The 22,147-nt window shown below is 47.0% G+C and overlaps 1 protein-coding gene across 3 annotated transcripts in view; it reads left to right on the top strand.

Moving 5' to 3' along the window:
* Window positions 1–22,147, top strand: part of SLC8B1 (solute carrier family 8 member B1) — a 244,809-nt gene that overhangs the window by 54,785 nt on the left and 167,877 nt on the right. For all 3 annotated transcript variants that reach the window (XM_085636233.1, XM_085636231.1, XM_085636232.1), the window contains exon 2: window positions 8,268–8,633. In XM_085636233.1, coding sequence (XP_085492359.1) covers window positions 8,454–8,633 — 180 coding nt within the window. In that variant the 5' untranslated portion in view covers window positions 8,268–8,453. The remainder of the gene's footprint in view (window positions 1–8,267; window positions 8,634–22,147) is intronic.

Below are 22,147 nucleotides of genomic sequence, written 5' to 3'. Positions count from 1 at the left end.
TGATCCATATGTGTTTAATCATGGCAAAGTAACGTTAGGAATTTAAAACACCAAGTGGGTTGTTTTTAACCATTGAATATGTTCAGTTTGTCTTCTAGCTTTATTATACAAGGGAGTGGTGTCTCAATTAAGGTCACCTGTTTAGTATATAATGACGTCATGAGGTCCAGCGCGTTATGCGATCAAGACCGTGGCAGCGCGGTCGAAACGTGTAATGCTGGGCACTTGCCTGTGTATTTTGATTTGATGCCATTAACACCGCAATAAAGCACTTCACTCTGAAAAAGCATGCTGTGGTCCGTACCTGATTTTCACCAAGCCGTCGGTGTTACAGGATTGTGATAGATAGATATATACACATACAAACATACCGGAAATCGCCGCCGCTCCGTCTTGTCCTGGGTGTTCACTCCTGCGGTGGTGAACCGCAATAAATCCAACAACAAGGCATGCCTTTCCCACGCCCAATAGAATAGAAAGCACTCACAGGAGTAGTTTTAAGGAAAGTGCTTTATTTTGCAGAACCCACTTCACTGACAGACGCAGGACCAACAGGCAGCAGCTTGTAACTGCAATATAACCCCAACTCGTATGCTCACAGAGACCCACTTGGAGGAGTGGGTCCCACTACTGCTAAATTTGATTTGCGGGTAGCACTTTTTGAAATGATGGGACCCTACGTTCTCTATGTCCTACAGAATTACGTTTTGCTCTCCCACCCACCCACCTTCTTCCAGGACATTCAGTCGCTTGCAATTGTAAGTACATTTGTATAGCACTTACTACCCCTGACGAGGCCTTAAAGTGCATTACACCAGGCAGCACGCTGCTCCGGAACCCAAAGTGAGTGATTAATCCTGTGGTAATTGGTGGTTGTTGGTGACGTAGATTAGTCGTGCTCTGGAGGGCACCATTTCATGCATTTACTCCAGTGTCTTTATGGTGGATTACGTTTGTTGGAGCTAGGTGTGATCATTAGTGGGGAGGTATGCAAGTTCATGCAGATGGTTGGTGGGATTAATTGATTATCTGGGGGAAGTAGCTGTTGATAGGTTGCAGGATATGACTTTCAAAGGAGACATAACGACCTTTGATATGAGGGATGGGCGATTCGCAGAAACACAGTAATGGAGATTAATGCAAACATGCACAGGAGGCATGCAGAGGATGGAAAGTAAGGAAAGGGTTGTTAACAGTAAAAATAGAGGGGACAGTCGGAAGTTTTAAGTTGAGGTCTAATTTTTCATACAGGGTTTTAGGAGCTTAGAGTAGACTTCTGAGACAGCATGCACTACGAGGATGTAAAAGTGTGGAAAGGAACATAATTATTTGCATGTGGGAAAGTATTATTGTAGGTACTTTTTGATAGACCCTTGACACAGGATAACAGTCTGTCCACTAACACAGGATGGTGTGGGGATAGCTTCCCAGTCAGTGTGATTATATTGTCTGCATACCTGTAACTGGAGGGAGGAACCAAGACATTGAAGTAAGGAAGGAAGGACAGGCTACCTTTATAAATTTCAAGAGACCTTTTGATTAACAAGGAGATGGAAAATAGTTTACCTGACACCTGTCATGGATGGATGCCAGGGTTAAAGGATGGGGTTGCTGATTTTTTTTTTGTTGATTTTTTTTTTTTTATTTTCTTTTTTTGTCAAGGAGAGGAATTCTGTATGCCTATCTTGTCTGTTCCTAATGGCTGCTTCGGGAAAATCTCACACTTAATTGTGCCCATGTTATGGATGCTTCAGCTTGAAGTCAGTCCCAGTAATTCCTGCTATCGGAAACATCACTTTACACAAAGGCTGTCTCCTGGGCAACCTGAGGCACATACTTGAAAGGGAATGCCCTCACCTCAATATGCACTTTAAAAAAATGAAAAGAAAGCCTAGGATTATTAATCCATATGGCTGAAACATGTAGACCAAATAATTACATCAATACTGTTATTTAAAACAGTTTGCACTGTTTTTAGTGTGGATAACAAGAGATACTTAGTAAACAAATGTTTCTAGTGCGATCCATTTTTAAATCTCACTCTAACTTTTCATGCACTGCGCCCATCACCCTTCTAGAACTGCCCCTTCACATCTGTGACAGTATAGAGAGCTATCTCTCTTGAATCTCTGCACTATACCTATTTTTTAAAAAACATCCATGAGCTCCCTTCTCAGTGTGAGAAGGTTGTAGCCCTTGGTTACACTAGCGTGTGACCAGGAGGAGACCCAGATGATGAAGCATGTCACCTCGGTGAGTGATGGGAATCTGTCCTTTTTAAAGGATTTTCCTCAGTAAAGGGTCTCTTTTCTGAGGTATATCCTTCCTCTGTCTAAAATACCATTGAGTTGCAATTACTGACTAGCTATGGTGGTATGTATATTGTAGGTTTACAGGGTGCCACACAAGAAAATAACACCAGTTCAAATTTTAGAAATAATAATATCTGGGTAACGGTGCTGACAGGGTGAGGAGAACCACCTAACTCCTCAAAACTTTGTGACCTAGGCCAACAAATACATTCAAATTGTTGGACAAATCCCTAGCACACGTCAAAGCAGTACATTTTATAAGTCCGAAACAAAAGGCAAACGAGTAAGCACAAAATATCGTAGACATATGTACATTTTCTTGGTTTTTAATCCAGTTTTTTCTTCAGGCTGAGAAAATCTAAGCCGACACGTGTTTCGTCGCAAAGGGGCAATATCCTCTGAAATACAACCACAATTAATCCCTGAAAAAGTCGCGGGATATTGCCCCTTTGTGACGAAACACGTGTCGGCTGCTTATGTGCTAAGGAGATTTTCTCAGCCTGAAGAAAATACTGGATTAAAAACCAAGAAAACTTGCATATGTCTACGATATTTTGTGCTTACTCGTTTGCCTTTTGTTTCTGACTTATAAAATTTACTGCTTTGACGTGTGCTTGGGATTTGTCGAAAAATACCATTGAGTTGCAGCCTTTTCATTAGACTTGTTTGGTTCAGTAGACCCGCGAATTTGTTTATGCTGTTATAACTTGTAACCACTGGGCCATAAGGGAATCTTTAGACGCTTCAGATCATTCTCCTAAACATCCCTGGTCTGCTGAAGGGGATGTGGGTGAGAGGGAAGACATTGATTGGTGGGCAGCCAAGATGGCTGCCTGATCACTCACAATACCCTCTAATCTATGGTTAATTAGTGTTTCCCCATCAGATATACTATAGCCCTAACCAGTTATGGGACGGTGTGCCTATGCTGTGTCGACCCTTAAGAGACACTTTATCATAAAATTTAAAGGTGCTTGTTATTGTCAATTATTGGCAGAAAATACATGACCCCCATAGGTAAAATACTACCATTACCCAGTGTTATGGACCCCGGAGCGACACTTCTTGGAATTATGAAAAGCTGGGGTAACTCAGGATACCAGAGGTCATTGGCAGGTATTGGGTTTCTTGCGGCAGAGTGAGACAGCAGACACTAGAGATATGCTGAGCCTCGTTCTTTGTCAACGTGGTCCCGAGCCGTGGGCTTCTGCTGCAAGACGGAGAAAGATTACAAATGAAGGGGGTGTGCGAGTAAGCACCAAAAGATATGGGGTCCTTGGACTTCCATAGATATTGATGCCTAAAATACCTGATTTTAGCTACTGTATTGTACTTTTCTTTGAAGATAACATGACTGCAACGTCTGGTTATGTATGGGATAGCACCCTACGGCTGTACCAATGTTCAATGTTTGTTTATGTTTGGTATAACGGGAAAAACAATAAACTGGTTTCAAAAAACAATTTATTATGAGATTACTTAACCTCTTCAGCGCTGCGCGGATTCCCGCGCAGTGCTGAAAGATCTGAGCGCGGGCGGGGCCATGACGGAACGGTTCCGTCATAAGCACAGCCCAACCGGCGTGCATGACGGAACCGTTCCGTCATCGGCATCGAAGAGGTTAATATATTACAATAACATCAGGAAAGAAATACACTTGTGTTACAAGAGCAGTATAAAGAAGGATATGGTTGGGCAAATTTTCCACAATCTACATGAATTTTACAAATCAAGAATTCAATTGGGTCTTTGTGCCGTCGATGCTTGCAATTAATGCTTCAGGACCAGTCTGTATTCTTTGTGCTAAAAAGCAGGGTTTTGAAAGTCACACGAGCCTGTTTTAAACAAGCATTTGCAATGCAATAGGTCTCGCATTTGTGAGAGTTTAAGATACTGGCGTTGTAAATGACAATGTGTGTTATTTATGTTTTAAAAACGAACACATAAATAAACAGCATTGCCATTGATGGTGGCAATTGCTTAAACTCTCACAAATGCGAGACCTATTGCATTCCAAATGTCACACACAGAAGAAGACACAGGCACACACACAAGCACTCACACAAGCATACACACAGGTGCGCGCACACACACAGGCAGCAACACACACAGACTCATTAAAGAGATAATAAGCGCGCTGGCCACCATGTTAAAAGCGCATCGGGTGCTGAGTTGAAAAATAATACGTAATGGCAGCACGGCCGCCTTGTTAAAACATTAAGCATGTCGGGCGCCTTGTTTGAAAACAATTGCTACAAAAATAAATAGTTTGAAAAAATAAATAAAAAGCCGGGCGGGCGTCGCATTTTTTTGCTATTTATTTACTTTTGTAGAAATCACATTATGCCCCGCTTTAGATGTTTAAAGCTAAAGTGCGGCGTGCCGAGATTTCTACAAAAGTAAAGCAATGCAGCATCTGCCCGCATTTTTTTTCCCTATTTATTTACTTTTGTAGCAATTGCGGCACGCCGTGCTTTGGCTTCAAACCTCTGAAGCTAAAGCGTGGCATTACGCAATTGCTAATAAAGCAAAGAATTTTTTTTTAAAGTGGGCATCTTCTATAATGTATAAAATGTACTAAAAAAGTAAATAAATACCGGGGGGAAAAAAAACTTTACATTGTACGTTCTGGTTGTAGGAAAGCACGTTGGGGTGGAATAGGGGAAAATCATTAAAGGAAATAATGCTCACAAACATGTAGGTAAAACAGACTGTGTAACAACACAAGTAAAAAGTCCAGTACTCATGGGAGGTTACAAATGCAGACAAGGCGCTACTAAGGAGGGACTACTAAGCCTATTCATGAATCAAAAGCAACGATTTAGAAAGGACAGTAACAGGAGCCAATTGAAAAGATGAGTGGAAAATCGGAGGAGCTTCAAGTCCATACCTGAATACAGCATGCCTGGCAGAGCAGCACATGCGCTGACCAGGCTCGACCTAAAAAGGGCATACACCTAAAATAAATACGATGGATTCTTCATGGTATGTACATAATCCGCAAGTTCTGTGAATCACTGTCTTTAGCGGCCCACAGAGGGGCTTAGGCCCTTCAGGGATGCCTCCCTAGCGGTGCTGGATTAGGAGAATGTCTGACAGATGTACTCTTACTTCATGCTGGATGTGAGTGTGGACATAACGGACCAGGCGTGTGATCTCTCAGAACTCACTTTTGTCCGTTTCAGTCGAACTTTTTCAATATCTTATTAGCTAGTTTCTTGAAGGCATAGTGACATGTTTAATTAGGAAAAATTCAGCGCATTGTGGCCAAAAATAAAAATCCTGGCTTCAGACATTGAATAATTGTATATCCAAAATCCAGATGGAATTGACTCTTGATATGAATAACTGACTTTTAATTTGGGAAATGTCACTGTCTGCTACAGACCATAACAGGCCAGTGGCGTAGCTAGGCACTCTGCCTAGAGCGGGGTGCGGGTGCTGGCGATGAATTCTGCGTTTGCCGCCCCTGCAGCAACTGCATGTAAGAGTGGGAGGTGCAGCCACCACCCCCCAAAACTCGTGCCGCCCGGGGCGGATCGCTTACCCCCCCCCCCCCCTTCTACGCCACTGTGTCAGGCATCCTGTTCTTCAGGGTCAGAGATAGCTCTTTAAAGCCTGAAGTCTGAAGGACTGTACCTCAGGCCCCAAAGATAGATAAAGTGTGGCTTAAAAAGCACTTAGCCGAAGGCCCAAAGATGGGGTTAACCTGTGGTTAGAAAATTGTGCGCACCGAAATGATCATTTAACCCAATGATACTCCGAGGGCGCTCCCCCAATGACGTTTCCTCACATGAGAAGCTCGTCAGTCCAGATTTTTCCTTTGAATTCTGGGATTTGTGGTCCTCTTTTATCCCAGTGTAACATGACGCTTTATGTTGCAGCATGCGAAGAATCAATCTTGTCTGAGTAAGCTACATGTGCATTGACTTGGGAAACTTGAGAGTGCACCAGAGATGATTGTTGCATGGTGTGTGGACACAATAGTCAGTGTATCGATGCTCAAGAGAAAAATGTTAGAACTGTGATTTCATAATATACATATAGCTGTTATAATATATACGTTGGACCAAAAGGCTTCATTATCTTTGTCAAATGAATAACAAATCTGGCCCTCTATGAATGTTTTACTTTGTGTTCTTCCCTGTTGTCTCTCCCATGTCCTCCCCCCCCCCCCCCCCATGTTCTTCTCCCCTGCTCTCCCTCCCTCCATGTTTCCTCGTCCCCCAACCCAGTGCACTGTTTGTTTGTTTTTTATTAATAAAAAAGTGCATTCATGGAGGTTGCGTCATAGGGCGTTTTTTAGTTGTATTATTTTTATCCATGCTGCACAGTAGCCACGCTGCCATACAACATGTCTAAAAAGCATTGCCAAAGCCAGTAGCTACCATAGGCAAGACCTAGATATATCTTGTGTTCTGAAAGAGCTCATTCCATTCATTTACTCCAGTGTCTTCCAGGTGAATTAAATTAGTAGGAGGTTGGTGTGATCATTCGTAGATTGAGAAGCAGCAAAATGATGTCTTAGACTCCCCTGGTTGAGTGGTCACCAAGCTGCAAGGGAGAATGTGACTGGGGATTAGGTTCTGGGGAATGGCTGGTCACAAATTTAGAAGTAGCTGGCTTCAACTCCAACCAGGACCAGCTCCAGCTCCGGCCAGCTGTACCACACCCCGAAAGGAAAGAGAGGTGGAGATAAAGTCGCAAGCCAGGGGAGTATGAGAAATTCCCGACAGACAGCAAGCCTCAACCTAGGAAATGCTAACCTCCCCCACAGAGCCATATTCACGCCTGCACTTTGTGGGGCTGCAGAGCAGACGGAGACGTTTTAAGGCATGGGCAAATTGGGCTCTGGCCCAGGGCCCCAGCCTTTCAAGGGGGCCCCTGATAGAGCCGACTCTGTTCTGCGGAGAGTCTTGCCCTGATGACTTTTAATAATTCTTAGATAGTTTGTTTTAAATACATTTTTCCTTTAATTTATTTTGAATGTGGGTGATGTCAGAGTCTATTACAGACATTTAGCAGATAGATGTGTGTGTTATGTTTAAAAAAAAAAAAAGTTTCTTTCACATAAAAACAGGACCGCGCATATGAGAAATGGGAGGGTGTCCTGGAGATTATTTGCAATAATATGAGTGAGCTGCTGCTGTGTTACACTATTGAAAACACGTCACTATTCCTAAATATTACATGTAAAACACCTTTAGAATCTGGGTGAGTGTCCCTGAGCACTGTTGGCGACCTGGCCAAAGAGGGCACAAAAGAGCTGGAATTGGATCATAAATTCAAACCTGTTCCGAACAGGGGCCCCCAAAATACTTGGTCCAGGGTCCCCAAAATCCTTAAGATGTCCCTGAGAGCAGACAGTCCTAGCGCGGCACACGGACCCCAGGATGGTGAAATTATGGATTTACCACTCTTGCTTGCCACCATCTGCTGCATAGTTTGCAGATTTCAACAGCAAAGCGTCCCTATTTCAAACTGATTAAAAAACACTAAATAAAGACCACAAGTCATGTCGTGCAATAGTCGAGCCTTTTTGCAAATGTTAAACTTTTCGGTTGCCGATTGCTGTATTGAGGTGTTAAAGTGGCACTAATGAGGTAAAACTTTTGCAAAGTAGTGAAATAATTCTACTACAGAATGTGCAATGTTGTGCTCCAAATTCTTGGCCTATAATTTGACGACATGTTGCAGAACACTAAAGTGGTTCTGCGTTTCAGCAGCCTAAACCCCTGACAGCTCACACAGATCTACTCCAAGTGTTGTCTCCTGGTTGAGCGGGCCTCTCTGCTTGACCACAATATATGCGCGAACACTTAAAATGAATGTTTTGCATGTTTATTTGTAACTTTCCCCACTTTGCCAAGTTTTTTCTTTTTTTTTTTTTATCAGTCCGCCTGTTATCTCGGGTAAGTAAGTTTAACAGTCGCACTTCCTCTTTTCTCTTGACAGTTGCGGTCCCAGCGAAGTGTGAGGACACTCCATGCCCCTGCGGAAGGCGAGGGTGAAAAACAGAGGCTGCAGGGAGCGTGACAAAGCCGAGTCCCTGGCACTCTATCTAGGTCAGGTCTCCTGCACCGAGCAGGGATGGATCGACCGGTAAGGGCTCGGTGAGAGGCGCAGAGGCCCCCAGACAGCATGCCCCCGACCGCCTGCCTGCTACGGATGCTGATGACGTTATGGCTCGCCGCCTCGGGCGTCGGAGCGCTGGCGCTGGCGCCTCCAGCGGCCGATGTCACGCGTGGCGCGGAGGGAGCGCCCTGTCACTCCTTCTTGGCTTGCGCGAACACCTCAAGCACTGGCGGGAGGTCAGAAGACGTAAGTGCACCTTTTCCTATTTTTCTTTCTCTGTCTCACTCACCCTGTCCTTTTAGACCCGGTTTACTGGTAGGTTGGGCCATGTTCCGCTGTGTCTTGGTTTTGAGTAGCTTACAACGCCCGAACTTGAGAAAAAACGATCGTTACTAAATTGCCCCCCATCCCCCAGAACTTCCTGAACTCTGGCCCACCTTCTTCCAGTTTATTCACTCTGTCCCCATTTCCGTTGTTTTCTCCACGGGGTTCCAGCCTCCTCGTGTTGTTTCATCCTTCACACCTCCCCACTTCTCTAACACCAAACACATCTCTCCTTTCACACTTTGCATTTCCCGCCTTTTCCTTCCTCCTATGTCTTTTCTCTCTCCTTTTTTCTGGGTCAGTCTGATTATGAACAATTTGCACCGGTCCCCAAAAATGTGTGCCGGTGGGTGGGCCCCACCTGCAACGCTAACATAGGCATGTTTGACAGGCAAGTCGACCTCGCCTCGTCTGCTGTTCTTAGTGTTTATTGGTTATTCTGCAGTGCTGTCTGAATCAATCACCTCCTCGCACACATTTACACCCCCTCGCTGTCTCCGAAGGGGATGTTGGCCCTCCCTGCTCTATTCCCTTTTCGCACATACATCCCTTGCTCACTGTGTCGTGAAGTTGCTGGGTCTCCCCTCGGTTGCACCTCTGTCAACCTTCCCTACCTGTATGTTGGGTTTGGCCTTAGTCACAGGACAACAACCCACGGCTCCCTATATCTACGAAGGAACACGCCAGCCTTGCATTCTGTTATCGAAGTGATGTCTTGCATAACAATTGACAATTGGTTAACCTTATCTGGAAGTGTCGAATTGCTTCCTGCCTGAGTGCTCTGGTAGAAAATAAAAATGTTCTGTGAGCGCGTAAGCTGATAAAAACAAAAAAATGATTGATTGAGTGACTGTTTGAATTAATCTCTACCACTCGTAATTACTCCAAGGGCATTCCATCCCCTCACCAGATCACTGAATATAAGAATCTACAATATGCACATCGGGTTTCGCCCATCCCAAAAAGGTCAGTCCAGATCTCCTTTAAATGGGAACACAAGCAACCTAAGTCATGTTTTGGATGTGTTTGGCCTCATCAGTGAGGTGCAGGTTGAGTGCTAAGGCTTATCTAGTAATTAAATATATATATACATATATATATTCACTGAAAAAAACATAGGTTTCACACACGTTATAGTTAGGAATTAGCATTTAAAAAACCTTGCAAATTCACTTAAAAAACCATAGGTTTCACACATGTTATAGTTAGCTGGGCATTTTCCTCGTAAAAAAACCAATGAAATACCCCTGTTATAGTTAGTGCAGGCAACTATAACTCACGCGACCGTAATCCGCTGATGATGACGTCAGATATTACATCACTGTATTTACACATTTATATAGCCATGTCTTCTTCCTTTTTTTTTTAGCTATACATATATATATTTTTTTTTTCAGAAAGACACATATGTCATCAGTGATGTAATATCTGACGTCATCAGCGGATTACGGTCGCGTGAGTTATAGTTGCCTGCCCTAACTATAACAGGGGAATTTCATTGGTTTTTTACGAGGAAAATGCCCAGCTAACTATAACATGTGTGAAACCTATGGTTTTTTAAGTGAATTTGCAAGGTTTTTTAAATGCTAATTCCTAACTATAACATGTGTGAAACCTATGGTTTTTTCAGTGAATTTGTACGTTTTTTTAAATGCTAAGTTACTTTACGCCGTTCGTGCCGTGCACGCACGGTGGGCACGCGGTGTGCTTCGCGCACCGCGCGCCCACTTCACGCAGTTAGTGCCGTGCACGCACGGTGCACTTTGCGCACCGTGCACGCACGGTGGGCACGCGGTGCGATACGCGCACTGCGCGCCCACGTTACGCGTTATAGGCCATGTACGCGCGGTGCGCTTCGCGCACCGTCCGCACACGGGGGACACATGATGCGCATTGTTTTTAAGGGTTTTGGCATAAATTGGTGCACAATTTTTTACCCTCCTTTTTCTCGGCCCCCGCTTGACGAATCACCCCGAGACTTTCAGGGTAGGAGCGGAGCGGAGCGCCCCATTAGTTTTGAAAATTTCGCGAAGATTCGTCAAACGGCGCCAAAGTTATTCAAAATAGAATTTTAGGATTTCCTATGGAAACACGGTCCTAACTATAACTATCTACTGGCGGCCGCCAGTAGATAATATATATATATATATATATATATATATATATATATATATATATATATATGCATTTTTTAGTTTGCCTATAACTTTGGCGCAGTTTGACATATCTTCAAAACGTTTTCCCCAAAAAGTGTTCCCCTTTATCTAGTTGTGCATGGAAAGTTTCAGGTGTGATCTCTCAATTGGGGGCCGAGAAAAAGGAGGGTAAAAAAATGTGCCTTTCCATTGTAATTTCCTGTAGAGATTTTAGACACTACTACAGCGCTGAACGGAATTACATCAAATTTGGCAGAAAGCTAGATCTTGGTCCAGAAAGATCTCTCTTTGTTATTTGGTATAACACCTTTCAGTAATTTTTGAGTTATTAAAGTAAAAACTAATTTGTATATCTAGGGACGCGGATCCCACAGAGAGCCCGCCATGGACCAAAACATTGTTTTATCCAATTTTGCCTTGAAATCACCGTGGATCGGCATATTTGCAGCAAAATTGGGGAAAAAAACAACGCGGTCTCCTGTGCAGGTTTTTACTTCAGCCTCCAGGTGGGCCAGGTCCTGTGACCAAATTAAATTATTATATTGGGAAGGGGGGAGCACAGGGACCCATGATGGCCCTGGGGCCAGGCCGATTTACTGAAAGGGGGAGGTGCGGCCCACCTCCTAGACCATTTTCGGCCCCAGGGTCCACCACCTCCACGAGGCCAGGCCCTGCAAACATAAAGGAAGGGGGTGCACTGACCCCCTCCTGGAGCCATTAATGGCCATGGGGACCCACACATGCCTAGACCGGCTCTTTTTGTCCCACTGTACCCCCTCTCGGGAAATAGTCATTTGCTTTAGCAAGCAAGAGCAAACAGTAAGTCCCCTCCCAGTGGGAGGGAGCAGGAAAACTTTTCTGCTGGAAGCAGACTTTTCATCTGTTTTCCTGCCTGCTGCCATGTGAGCAGGAAAACAAATGAAAAAATCCATGCAAGAAGCAGCATTTTTTTACTGCTCCCTGCTTGCAGGAGCAATGCCAACTCCAGCTGAAGGGGGTATTAATCCTCGCCGTGGCCCCCAACGTTGCACACTGGGCGCCCTGGGTTGGGCCAGGGCATTCAGCATTAAGTGGCCTGGCCCGGTGGATGGTTTCCCTGTAGCCAAAAAAGTGGGGCTCCGCATGCCCCCTCCTCTTCTCCTAATTGCCCAGTCCTCGGGGAATGGGGTCCCTGGGGACTTGGGCTGCATGCCCCCCTCCCACTTGCTGTAATTGTCCATGCTCTGGTGGAAGGGGTCCCCAGAGCCAAAATCGGCTGGGGGAGAGGGCTGCATGCCCCCTCTTTCAGTAATTGGCCAGGCCCTGGGGGATGGGGTCCCCAGGGCCAAAATCGGCCCTGTGAATGAAGCCGAGTGATCCCCTCCCTTTTTAGTAGTTGGGTGGGCCCCTGGTAATGGGGTCCCTGGGGATGGGGTCCCTGGGGCCATAAACTGGCCTGGCCTGCGGCTGATCCCCCCCCCCCCCACCTCACATAGCCGGTGGTGGGTGCCTGCGGGGGGGGGTTGACTGCCAGCCCTGCAGCCAGCCCACCTCTGCACACGACTAAAGGCCATGCGTGGAGGGGGTTAGTTGTCCACCTGCACACAGCTGGAGGCCATGTGTGGTGCAGGGTTGGGTGCCTACGGGGGGGGGTAGGCCGCAGGGGTTGGATTATTATATTGTAATTAAATATTACTTAGCATTAAAACCCCAGAAATTCACAATAGGTTCAGGGGCTTTATAGATTGGAAATGGAATTAAAAAATCCATTAGAAATGCACAAAAAAAGCAAAGGTCGGAAGGACGGTATAGTTGGGTTCAGGTTTTGCACGCACAAAAAAATTCAACAGTTCTAGATCTACTTATCTCAAGAAACTATAACTTGTGCCCTCAGTTAATTATCCACATGTTACATCAGTAAAAACCTCTTTTATGACATCATTTATTATATCACTGCAACATTTTAATTAAAATTATTGTTGAGAAAACTGTGCATGGCGAGGGCGTGAGTTATAGTTACCTTAGGACACAAGGCAAAAAAAGCATTTTTGAAAAAAACTTTTTGCCAAAAATCACGACAGATCTGCGACGTAAGTGAAAATAAAAAAAACAAAAAAACACAAGCACAGGCTCCTGCACTTGTTTTGAAAAGAGCCCCCGGGTTAAAAATAGAAGTGGGGTGCACAGGGCCTCATCCCTAAGGCATTTAGAGGCCCAGGGACGCAAATAGGAGCAAACTCTGAGTAGTAACAAATCCCCCACATTCCCCTGATTGTATACCACCCATTTAAGGCTGTTTTTAATACCTTCAAACGAACCTTTTTAAAAACCCTTGGTGCTCCAAACTTAAATAAAAAACCCTCTCCTCCACCTTCAAAGATAACCATTTCCTTCAAAATCATCCCCCAGTTGGAATCCCCCGGGATGGTAAGTAGCGCCCGGAAATTTTTAAATTGAAACGAATGGGAATACCAAAGCAGGTCCGGAAGAGCAAGGCCTCCCTTCAGAAGTTTGCGTCTTAGCTTCTTCCAGGAGAGCCTTGTAGTTTTATTAGACCAGATGAAGCTACCTATCTTGCCTTGGATTTTACTAATTTCTCTATTTGAAAAACCAAGGGGGATGGTACTGAATAAGTAGGTTAATTTTGGCAAGATTACCATTTTTACCAAGTTAACCCTTCCATATATAGTTAAGGGTAAGTTCTTCCATCTTAGAAATAAATGATCGATCTCTTTAGACATCTTCTTCAGATTAATCTTCGGAATATCATCTAGATTTTTTACTATAGTAATCCCAAGGTATCTAAATTCCTTACTTATAGAACCAGCCCAATTATCGATGTTCCAGCACATCACCTCTGTTTTAGAAGGATTGGCAAGATAGCCTGAAAATACGCCGAATTCCTCTAAAAGTCTTTCTACTCTAGGGAGTACCTTGATGGGGTTATTGGCATATATTAGCGGGTCATCCGCATAAAGGGCTACCTTGCTGCTGTATAGGTTAACGCTAAAGGGAGTAATTAACTCGTCTAATCTGATGGCTTGGGCCAAAGGCTCTATATATGGATCGAATAGCAGGGGCGAGATGGGACAGCCCTGCCTTGTCCCCCTAGTTATTGCAAAGCTAGATGTTAACAAGCAATTTAACAAGATTGTAGCGGAGGCACCCTGATAACAATTGGTCAGAGTCTGAATAAAAATTAAGCCAAAACCCATCGTTCTCAGAAGTTCCCATAGAAAGATCCAACAGACACGGTCAAAGGCCTTAGCCGCGTCAAATGCTGTGACGGCCAAGGGCTCTGCCCTTGCTACTGCTAGATCAATGCTGCCAATTAACTGCAAAGTCTGCTCCTGAATGAATCTGCCAGGAATAAAGCCCTTTTGATCCCCATTTATCAAATAAGGGACTATCTTGACCAATCTCCCTGCCCATATACTCATAAAGATCTTATAGTCCGCATTTAGCAGGGAGATTGGCCTATATGAGTCAGCTTTGCGGGGATCTTTCCCTGGTTTTAGAACAAGAACAATCGTAGCTTCCTTCCAGGAATTCGGGACTCTACCTTCTGGGCTATATATAGAATTAAATAGTTCACACATCCCTGGAACTAATTCGTTCTGAAGAATTTTATATACTTTTTTTTTTTTTGAAACTTTATTTATGTTTTGTAAACAAACAATAAAGAGATCTCTGCACTGATTACAATTATCGTGAGTGTGAAAAATACATTTCGATAAGAATGTCCCCCTGCCCGTGAACAATACGAAAGCCTGGCTCCAGGCAGCAATATCTCGTTCTTCATTACAACAATATAATCCGTCAGAACCCATGTGAGAAAACAATGCAGCACTGACCCTCCCCATACCCGTCTAGTTCATTAGAGCTCAACATTCAGATTTGCCACAGCAAACCCATACGTTATCCTTATTTCCATACCCAAAGTGAGGTAACCCGTAGTTCCACATCCACCCCAGGGCCCACCCGTCCGCACTGCTTCTCCACTGCAAGTCCTAACCTACCCCTGTGGGCACTATTCCTGAGCTGGAGTGTGATTGGGAGGAGCTCGTCAGATTCGCGATGTATGTTTTGTATGGGCCCCAGATGTCTTTGGGACGGGCTATGCTGGGAAGGAGACTGGAGTAAATCTCGCTGTTTAGGCTACAGTACGCCATGTCCGTGAGCCATTCTTTAGCCGTGGGAGCCGTCCTACTACCCCAGCGCCTAACTATTTCCCGTTTTGCTAACAGAAAGCCCAGAGAAGCAAGCCTCCTAACTGACTTGGGAAAGTTGACCGTGTATCCCAGCAACGCCACCTCCGGGGTAGGAACCAGTGTGAGCCCTAACATCTCCCCCAGGATTTTCTGTACCTGTGCCCAGTATGGTTGCAGTCTCGGACAGGTACAGGTCAGATGGGCAAAATCAGCATGAGGTGAGGCACACTACCAGCACATGTGGGGCCGCCTGGGATCAATGGAATGGAGTTTATCCGGCGTCATATAGCTTCTGCAGAAAAAACTTATAGTGTAGAAGTTTGTGGCGGCTATTGAGCGATATCCTATTTGTGACTTTGCACCAAGTGGACCATTGCTCATCCGTAATAGGCCTACCCAAGTCCTCCTCCCAGGCCATACGTAGCTTGTCATCCGAGCAGGGAACCTGTGCTACACACAGCCTGTACAGTTTAGAAACAATATGTGCACCTGTATCCTTGTCAATGAGGAGAGTAAGTGGCTCGAAGGAAGCCGGCTCGAGGGGGAATCCCTTAATTTCCAACCTAACTGTAAAATAAAGCCGGTTAAGGATAAATTTATCCATGAAAGTGGCATCACTGAAGCGTGCCTCTTCCGATACCGAGAATATGTGCCCGCCCGGGTATAAATCACCAATCTTGGTGAGGTTAAACTTCGTTAAAGTGCGTTGCACAAGCTTCTCGCCAGTGACCGGTAGCCATCCCCCATTTGGCAACGGGAGGGACGAGGAGTATAAAATGGGCTGTTCCAAGTAGCGCAATAGCTTACTCCAGGCCCAGCTGGTGGTGGACACCATTTGAATATCCACTGGACTTCTAGGTACGCCCCTGGGCAATACCGTGGACAAGCGACCCGGGAGCACAAAATCCGCCTCCGGACGAAGAAATGGAATCCGTGCGTCAGGGTGATACCAGGCATAGGCATGGGCACACTGAGCAATCAGATAATATAAATACAAATCCGGTACTCCAAAGCCGCCTCTGTCATGCGGAAGCGTGAGAATCTTCCAGCGGATCCGGGGGTGTTTTCCTCCCCAGACCAATCTAATCAAATGGGACCGCAAGGAGGCGAAAAAGTTTTGGGTGAGGGGAATGGGGATATTATTAAAAAGATAAAAAAATTTGGGGAGCACTATCATTTTTTTAATGGCGATTCTAGCCGCCATGGAAAGCGGAAGCCGCAGCCATCTGTCCACCTGTGATTCAAGCTGTACAATCGCGCATCCATAATTAAGACTGATAATTTCGTCCGTGCTCAGGTGTATGTGTATGCCTAAATATCTTACCGAGTCAGAGCACCACTCCAGCGGAAACTCACATTGCCAAGGGGAGGTGTCGCTAGTCAGTGGGAAAATTATAGACTTATGCCAGTTGATACCCAGCCCTGAGTGGCGACCAAAGCGAAGTATTTCACGTATCAGAGGAGCCAGGTTCAGCTGAGGCTCTCTGACATACAGTATGGTGTCGTCGGCATAGAGGGAGACCAATAGGGGACCAGTCCGGAACTGGAGACCTCTGTGAAGATGTCGCTCCTGAAAGTGTCGGATTAGTGGGTCCATGGCGAGAATGAACAGTAGCGGAGATAGCGGGCATCCCTGACGTGTGCCGCGTGTAAGAGCAAATGGGCGCGACAAGGTGCCATTAATACGTAGTCTCGCCGTGGGACGACTATATAAGAGCCGCGTGGTGGCCAGACGGCATGCCCATTCGCTGCATTATGGATAGGAAAAAAGGCCATTCTAATGAGTCAAAGGCTTTTTCGGTGTCGAGGAGAATAGCCGCCGTGGGTGTGTCAGGGTTTATTCTGTGCAATACTGTAAATAAAGTCCGCAAGTTCAATGAAGTCGAGCCATGGGGTATGAAGCCAGATTGAGCAGGCGCAATAATAAACTCCATCAATTGTGAAAGTCTGTTGGCCACTATTTTGGCAAGAATCTTATAATCAATATTCAATAGTAAAAGGGGCCTGTATGACCCACATAACGCCGGGTCTTTGTTTGGTTTTGGAAGCAGAACAATGACTGCCTCGCTAAGAGTGGGCGGGAGAGTCTCTCGCTCCAAGTCCTCAGCGTAAACCTCGATAAGTTTGGGTGCCAGCAGATCCGAAAATGCCTTATAAAAATCACCTGACAAGCCGTTGAGACCCCGGGCCGAGGAGCTCCGCAATACTTTAATCGCCCCTCGAACCTCCGTCACCGTTATGGGTTCCGCCATGAATTCCTACATGCCCTTTTCCAAAAACACTAGCGCGATTTCAGATAACTCTTCTTCGCGGGACGACTACTTATCACTCTGTCTGGTCGTATATAGTGCCGAGAAGTAGGCCAGGAACTCATCCCTAATCTCAGAGGGTGTCGTGCGGAGCGCTCCGTCCTCGCCCCGAACCTCAGCTATGAAGGACTGATTGTACGGCCATCGCAAAGCCTGCGCCAACGTGCGCCCGGGCCGGTCTCCCTCACCGTATCGACGTGCAGTGTGGTATTTGCCTAGATATAGGATCTATCTATCCGCGGTCTCCCTGTATTCGGATAGGAGGCACAGCCGCCTAGCAAACACGTCGTCTGACGCTGCATGTCTCGCCTCTGCATCTATCGATTTCTAACTGAACCTCCAGCTGAGTGAGTGTTGTGCGCAGCGCCTTTAAGACCCCAGCATGCTTCGCTATGCAATCCCCCCAAATGTATGCCTTAAACCCTTCCCAGAGCATGGCCCAAGAATCCACCGAGCCGGTGTTGAGCACAAAATAGTCCTCAATCGCCTCAGTGACCTCGTGACAGAATAGATCGTCCAATAGCGCCCTCCCAGGGAATCGCCATTGTCGCTCAAAACCTTCAGGGCGAGGAACATCCAAGCACAGTAAAACCGGAGAGTGGTCTGAATATGTTCTAGGGAAAGTCTTCAGCGTCCGAAACCAGGGGGACAGACCCGGGGAAAGCAGCCAGTAGTCGATCCTAGTCCAGGTGTTGTGTTGGCCAGAAAAATGTGTGTAGTTAGTGGTGTCTGGGTTGCGTTTGCGCCATATGTCAATCAGGAAAAATTGGTGACAGAGTTCTCTGAGGGCGCGCCGCGCTCTGGGCTTAGAGTCAGCGGCCCCTGAGGTACTGTCCATACCCACATCCAGCAATAGGTTGAAGTCACCGCCAATCAGGAGCATAGCCGGCTCCAGGGTTGCGAGCTGGGCGGCCAGCGCGTGGAAGAAGTCCGGGGAGTCAGTGTTGGGAGCATACACACACACCAGGATGATCCCGTGTCCCATCATCACCCCTCTCACTATGCAGTAGCGCCCCTCCCTGTCCCCAATAAACTGCTGGCAATGAAACGGGACTCACTTGTGAATCAGCACTGCTGCACCTCTAGCATAATTACTAAAATTGGCAAAGTACCTGTGAGTGCCGCAGGACGCCGCAATTTGGGCGTTGTTTGTGGAGTGTAAGTGTGTCTCTTGGATAAAGGCCACATCCACTTGATGGCGATTCAGATAATGTATCACCTGTCTGCATTTGCGTTGATCATTAAGGCCCCTGACGTTCCAAGACATTAATTATAAGTTTATGGGGTTTTCATTCAAGCCTATGCGAGCCATCTAAACATCGGACAAAGCAGTGGGACACAGGGGTCATCGGCACCCTCATATAGCGTCAAGTTCAGTGCACACCAACAAATGTTTCTGAGATCAAAACAACCTGCCCCAACCCACCTCCCCCCCCCCACCCAGCCTTACCACGAAAACGTGAGGCAATCCCAAACCTGTAAACAAAAAAAGAAGCTCCAAACAGAATCGACAGTTGCAGTCAAACAGTAACAAACGGAGCATCATGGCCAAAATGATTCCCAGCGGTTTCCACCAAAGGGGGGTGGCAACGACCCAACATCAACCCAGCAATGCAGAACAGTTTAAGTTGTCCATAGTCCCCATACTGCAATAAATGAGATGAACAAAGCTCAGACATAGGCACCGCCACACCCAACCCCAGAGCCTGTAAACAAATCCTGGCTGGCCGCCGATCCACTGTGTGGGGGAGACTGTCCACCCCCGCCACCCCGGGGGAGGGCTTTTATTCGGCCTGTATGCGCGACAGAAGTCCTGCACCTCAGTAGGATTGTCAAAGAACCTAACCCGGCCATCAATCTCAACCCGCAGCCGCGCCGGGTAGAGCATGCCGTATTTTAGGCCGAGATTGCGGAGCGCAGCCTTCGCTCCCGCGTATTTCCGACGGGCCTCTTGAACCATAGCGGTGAAGTCAGGGTAGAATGAGAGTTTTGAACCTTGCCAAGTTATATCTTCCTTCTCCCTGGCTAGTCGTAAAGCAGTGTCCCGGTCCCGGAAGTTCATGATGCGGGCTATCAGCGGGCGAGGCGGGAGCCCCGGATTAGGCCGTGGCCCCAGGGAGCGATGTGCCCTCTCAACCACAAAGCCCGATGTGAAGGAGTCTCTCCCAAAGATGTCCGTCAACAGTTTTTCCACAAACGCGTCCAGCCGGCCCGTCGCTGTGGACTCCGGGACCCCAGTAATAGGTACATTGTTGCGACGACTGCGCGATTCTAGGTCCTCGTTCTTAATGGCCACTTCTTTTAATATGCATTCTATCTATCCGCTTGGTTTCCTGCGCAGCACCATCCTCAATGGCTGAAATCCTGGCCTCCGCTCCATCCAGTCGCCGATCATGGGCCTGAATCTTGGCACCCATTGCTTCCAGCGTTTTATCCAAGGAGTCGAAGCAACTGTCTATGGATCTAAACCCAGCTCTCATCTCTTGCAACCAGTCTGGAGACGGGGCACGAGCCGCTGCCCCACCGGACATGCCCTCACCCTGTGCCACCATGTCGGGGGGCCTCTCCGATGAGTGCTCAGCCAGCCTTTCGAACGACAGCGTTTTCTGCTTTGGGTCCTTGCGACCCATGCCTCAGCACATACGACTGAACTCCAGCCAGCCCTCTATGGATCAGTGGTGGCTGCTTGTCGAAATGGCGCCAGAGCAGCCAGGCAGCCCAGGCCACAACCACTCGGCGCGGGTCTCCAGATGCCGCAGCCACCTTTGCAGTACCAATCTTGCCCCGACTCCACTGAGCCTCGGATGAGGGTCGCTGCAGTGTGAAGGTCAGGCCGCCCGGAGACACCCCTCTGGGCTGGACTAGGGATCCCCTGCGCGGCACCTCAATACCTCCACCGGGCAAGGGAGCAGGAAACCACGCCGCTCTCAGCTGTGTAGGCCCATCGGATTCTGCCGTGTGACAGAAGGCCAAAGCGCAGGGTCAAGGAGGCCAGACCCCCTGGCACACGGAACACAAGGCGCCCTCAGAGAAAGGCCCGGAGTACGGGGCAGGAGCTACCCAAGCGCCCGGTCCAAACCGGTAGCCAGCCCGCCCCCCTCCACCACAAACAGGCCGTCCCGCTCCCCCCCCGAACCCCACCCGTCTGAAACAGCGAGGGATCCGAGGGAGGAAAGCGAGCAAAGCCGCCCCAGCGGCGCCGGTCTACTGCCGAGCACCCGGCCAGCCCCGTACCAGCAGCAGTGGGGGAGGCAAGGCAGACCCCGTCTAGACCACGCCCAGGTGTCCAAACCCCCCCCCCCCCGCAGCACCCTCAAGGTACCTGTCTCCGTGCCGGCCGCAGCCGCTCCGAGAGCCGCTCCGGATCGCCAATCTAGGCCGCCATCTTGTATCCGCAGGCCACCGGGTCCAATCGTTCTCCAGGCTGCAGCCGACGAAATCACGGCCCAGCCGACATCGGATCGTGCTCCGGGGGGGTCAGGGGGTGTAGCGGCAGCGCTCGCCGTCCATTTCTCGCGTCAGGAGGCTGGGGACATCCGTGATTGTGCTGGGCCGACGGCGGAGCTTCAACACCGCGCGGCCATCTCAGCCCGCAGCTTGGCCACACCCCAAGACTACCTTCAGTTTGAACAGGTAGTTTTTTGCGCTGCAACCACTTTTGGATATTCTCTGAGTTTGGTATAGACTCCTCTCTGTATAAATCTGAGAACAGGGAAACAAGACATCTCTGCATATCCCCCCATTTACCTGAGCTCCCTCCGCTCTCATCTATTATTAATTCACTGATGTTATTTTTAGCTCGATCTGCCCTTGCCTTCCAGGCTAAAATTGCCCCAGCCTTTTCGCCATATTCAAAGTGTTGCATGTTTTGAACCGACCAATGTGCCTTAATTTTTTTCTCTAGTTTTCCTCTATAAACCTGCCGTAGATGGTCAAGATCTTTATGAACTTGCGCCAGTTTTCCAATAGAATAATGGGGGTTATTTATCCTTTCGTCCTCCAATTTACTTATATCGTTTTCCAAGTTTTTAAAGACTAATGCCTCTTCCCTATTTTTTGAGCAGATCAGGCTGTGAAGCTGACCTCGTAGGTTTGCTTTAAAAGCGTCCCAGACAAAATCTAGGGAGGTGGTACCTAAATTAAGAGAAAAATAATCCACTGTAGAAGCTTTAAGAGCTTTAATTATATCGGCGTTGGAAAGCATTGCCCTTTTCAAGGTCAATCTAGGACTAGAGGTGCACCTTCCCCCTTGATATGAAAGAAAAATGGGGGCATGATCGGAGAGAATGGTAGGTAAAATCAAAATATCAAGAACATTCTCCAAAGCATACCTATCGGTTAAAATATAGTCGATTCTCGAAGAGTGACCATACTTCTTGCTGAAAAATGTGAAACCTATTTTGTCTCCTTGGTTTGCCCTCCACACGTCGGCCAGTCCCAGCTCATGCATCATGTTGATCATCCCACGACGAATATTGGGGTTTCCAACATAATGGCTATTATTGGATCAATCCCGAGTGGGGTTAAGAAGAACATTGAAATCACCTCCGATGATAATTGGGGTGGTAGTTTCTGTTAATTTAGCCTGTAATTTATAGATGAATGCTGGGACATCAAGATTTGGGCCATAGAATGATACTGTGGTTAGCTCCCTCCCTTCTATTTCAATTGGTGCAATAATCCATCTACCAGACTGATCTGAAAAAACTGATTTAATATTCCCTCTAGTTCCTGTTCTAATTAAAATTACCACCTCCTTGTTGTTCTGGCCTACTTGTTCA

Source organism: Triturus cristatus, chromosome 11 (genome assembly GCF_964204655.1).
Source record: "Triturus cristatus chromosome 11, aTriCri1.1, whole genome shotgun sequence".
In the NCBI taxonomy this organism is placed as follows: domain Eukaryota; kingdom Metazoa; phylum Chordata; class Amphibia; order Caudata; family Salamandridae; genus Triturus; species Triturus cristatus.
The sequence above is the reverse complement of the archived record's forward strand: the minus strand, read 5'-3'. Positions and strand labels throughout refer to the sequence as shown.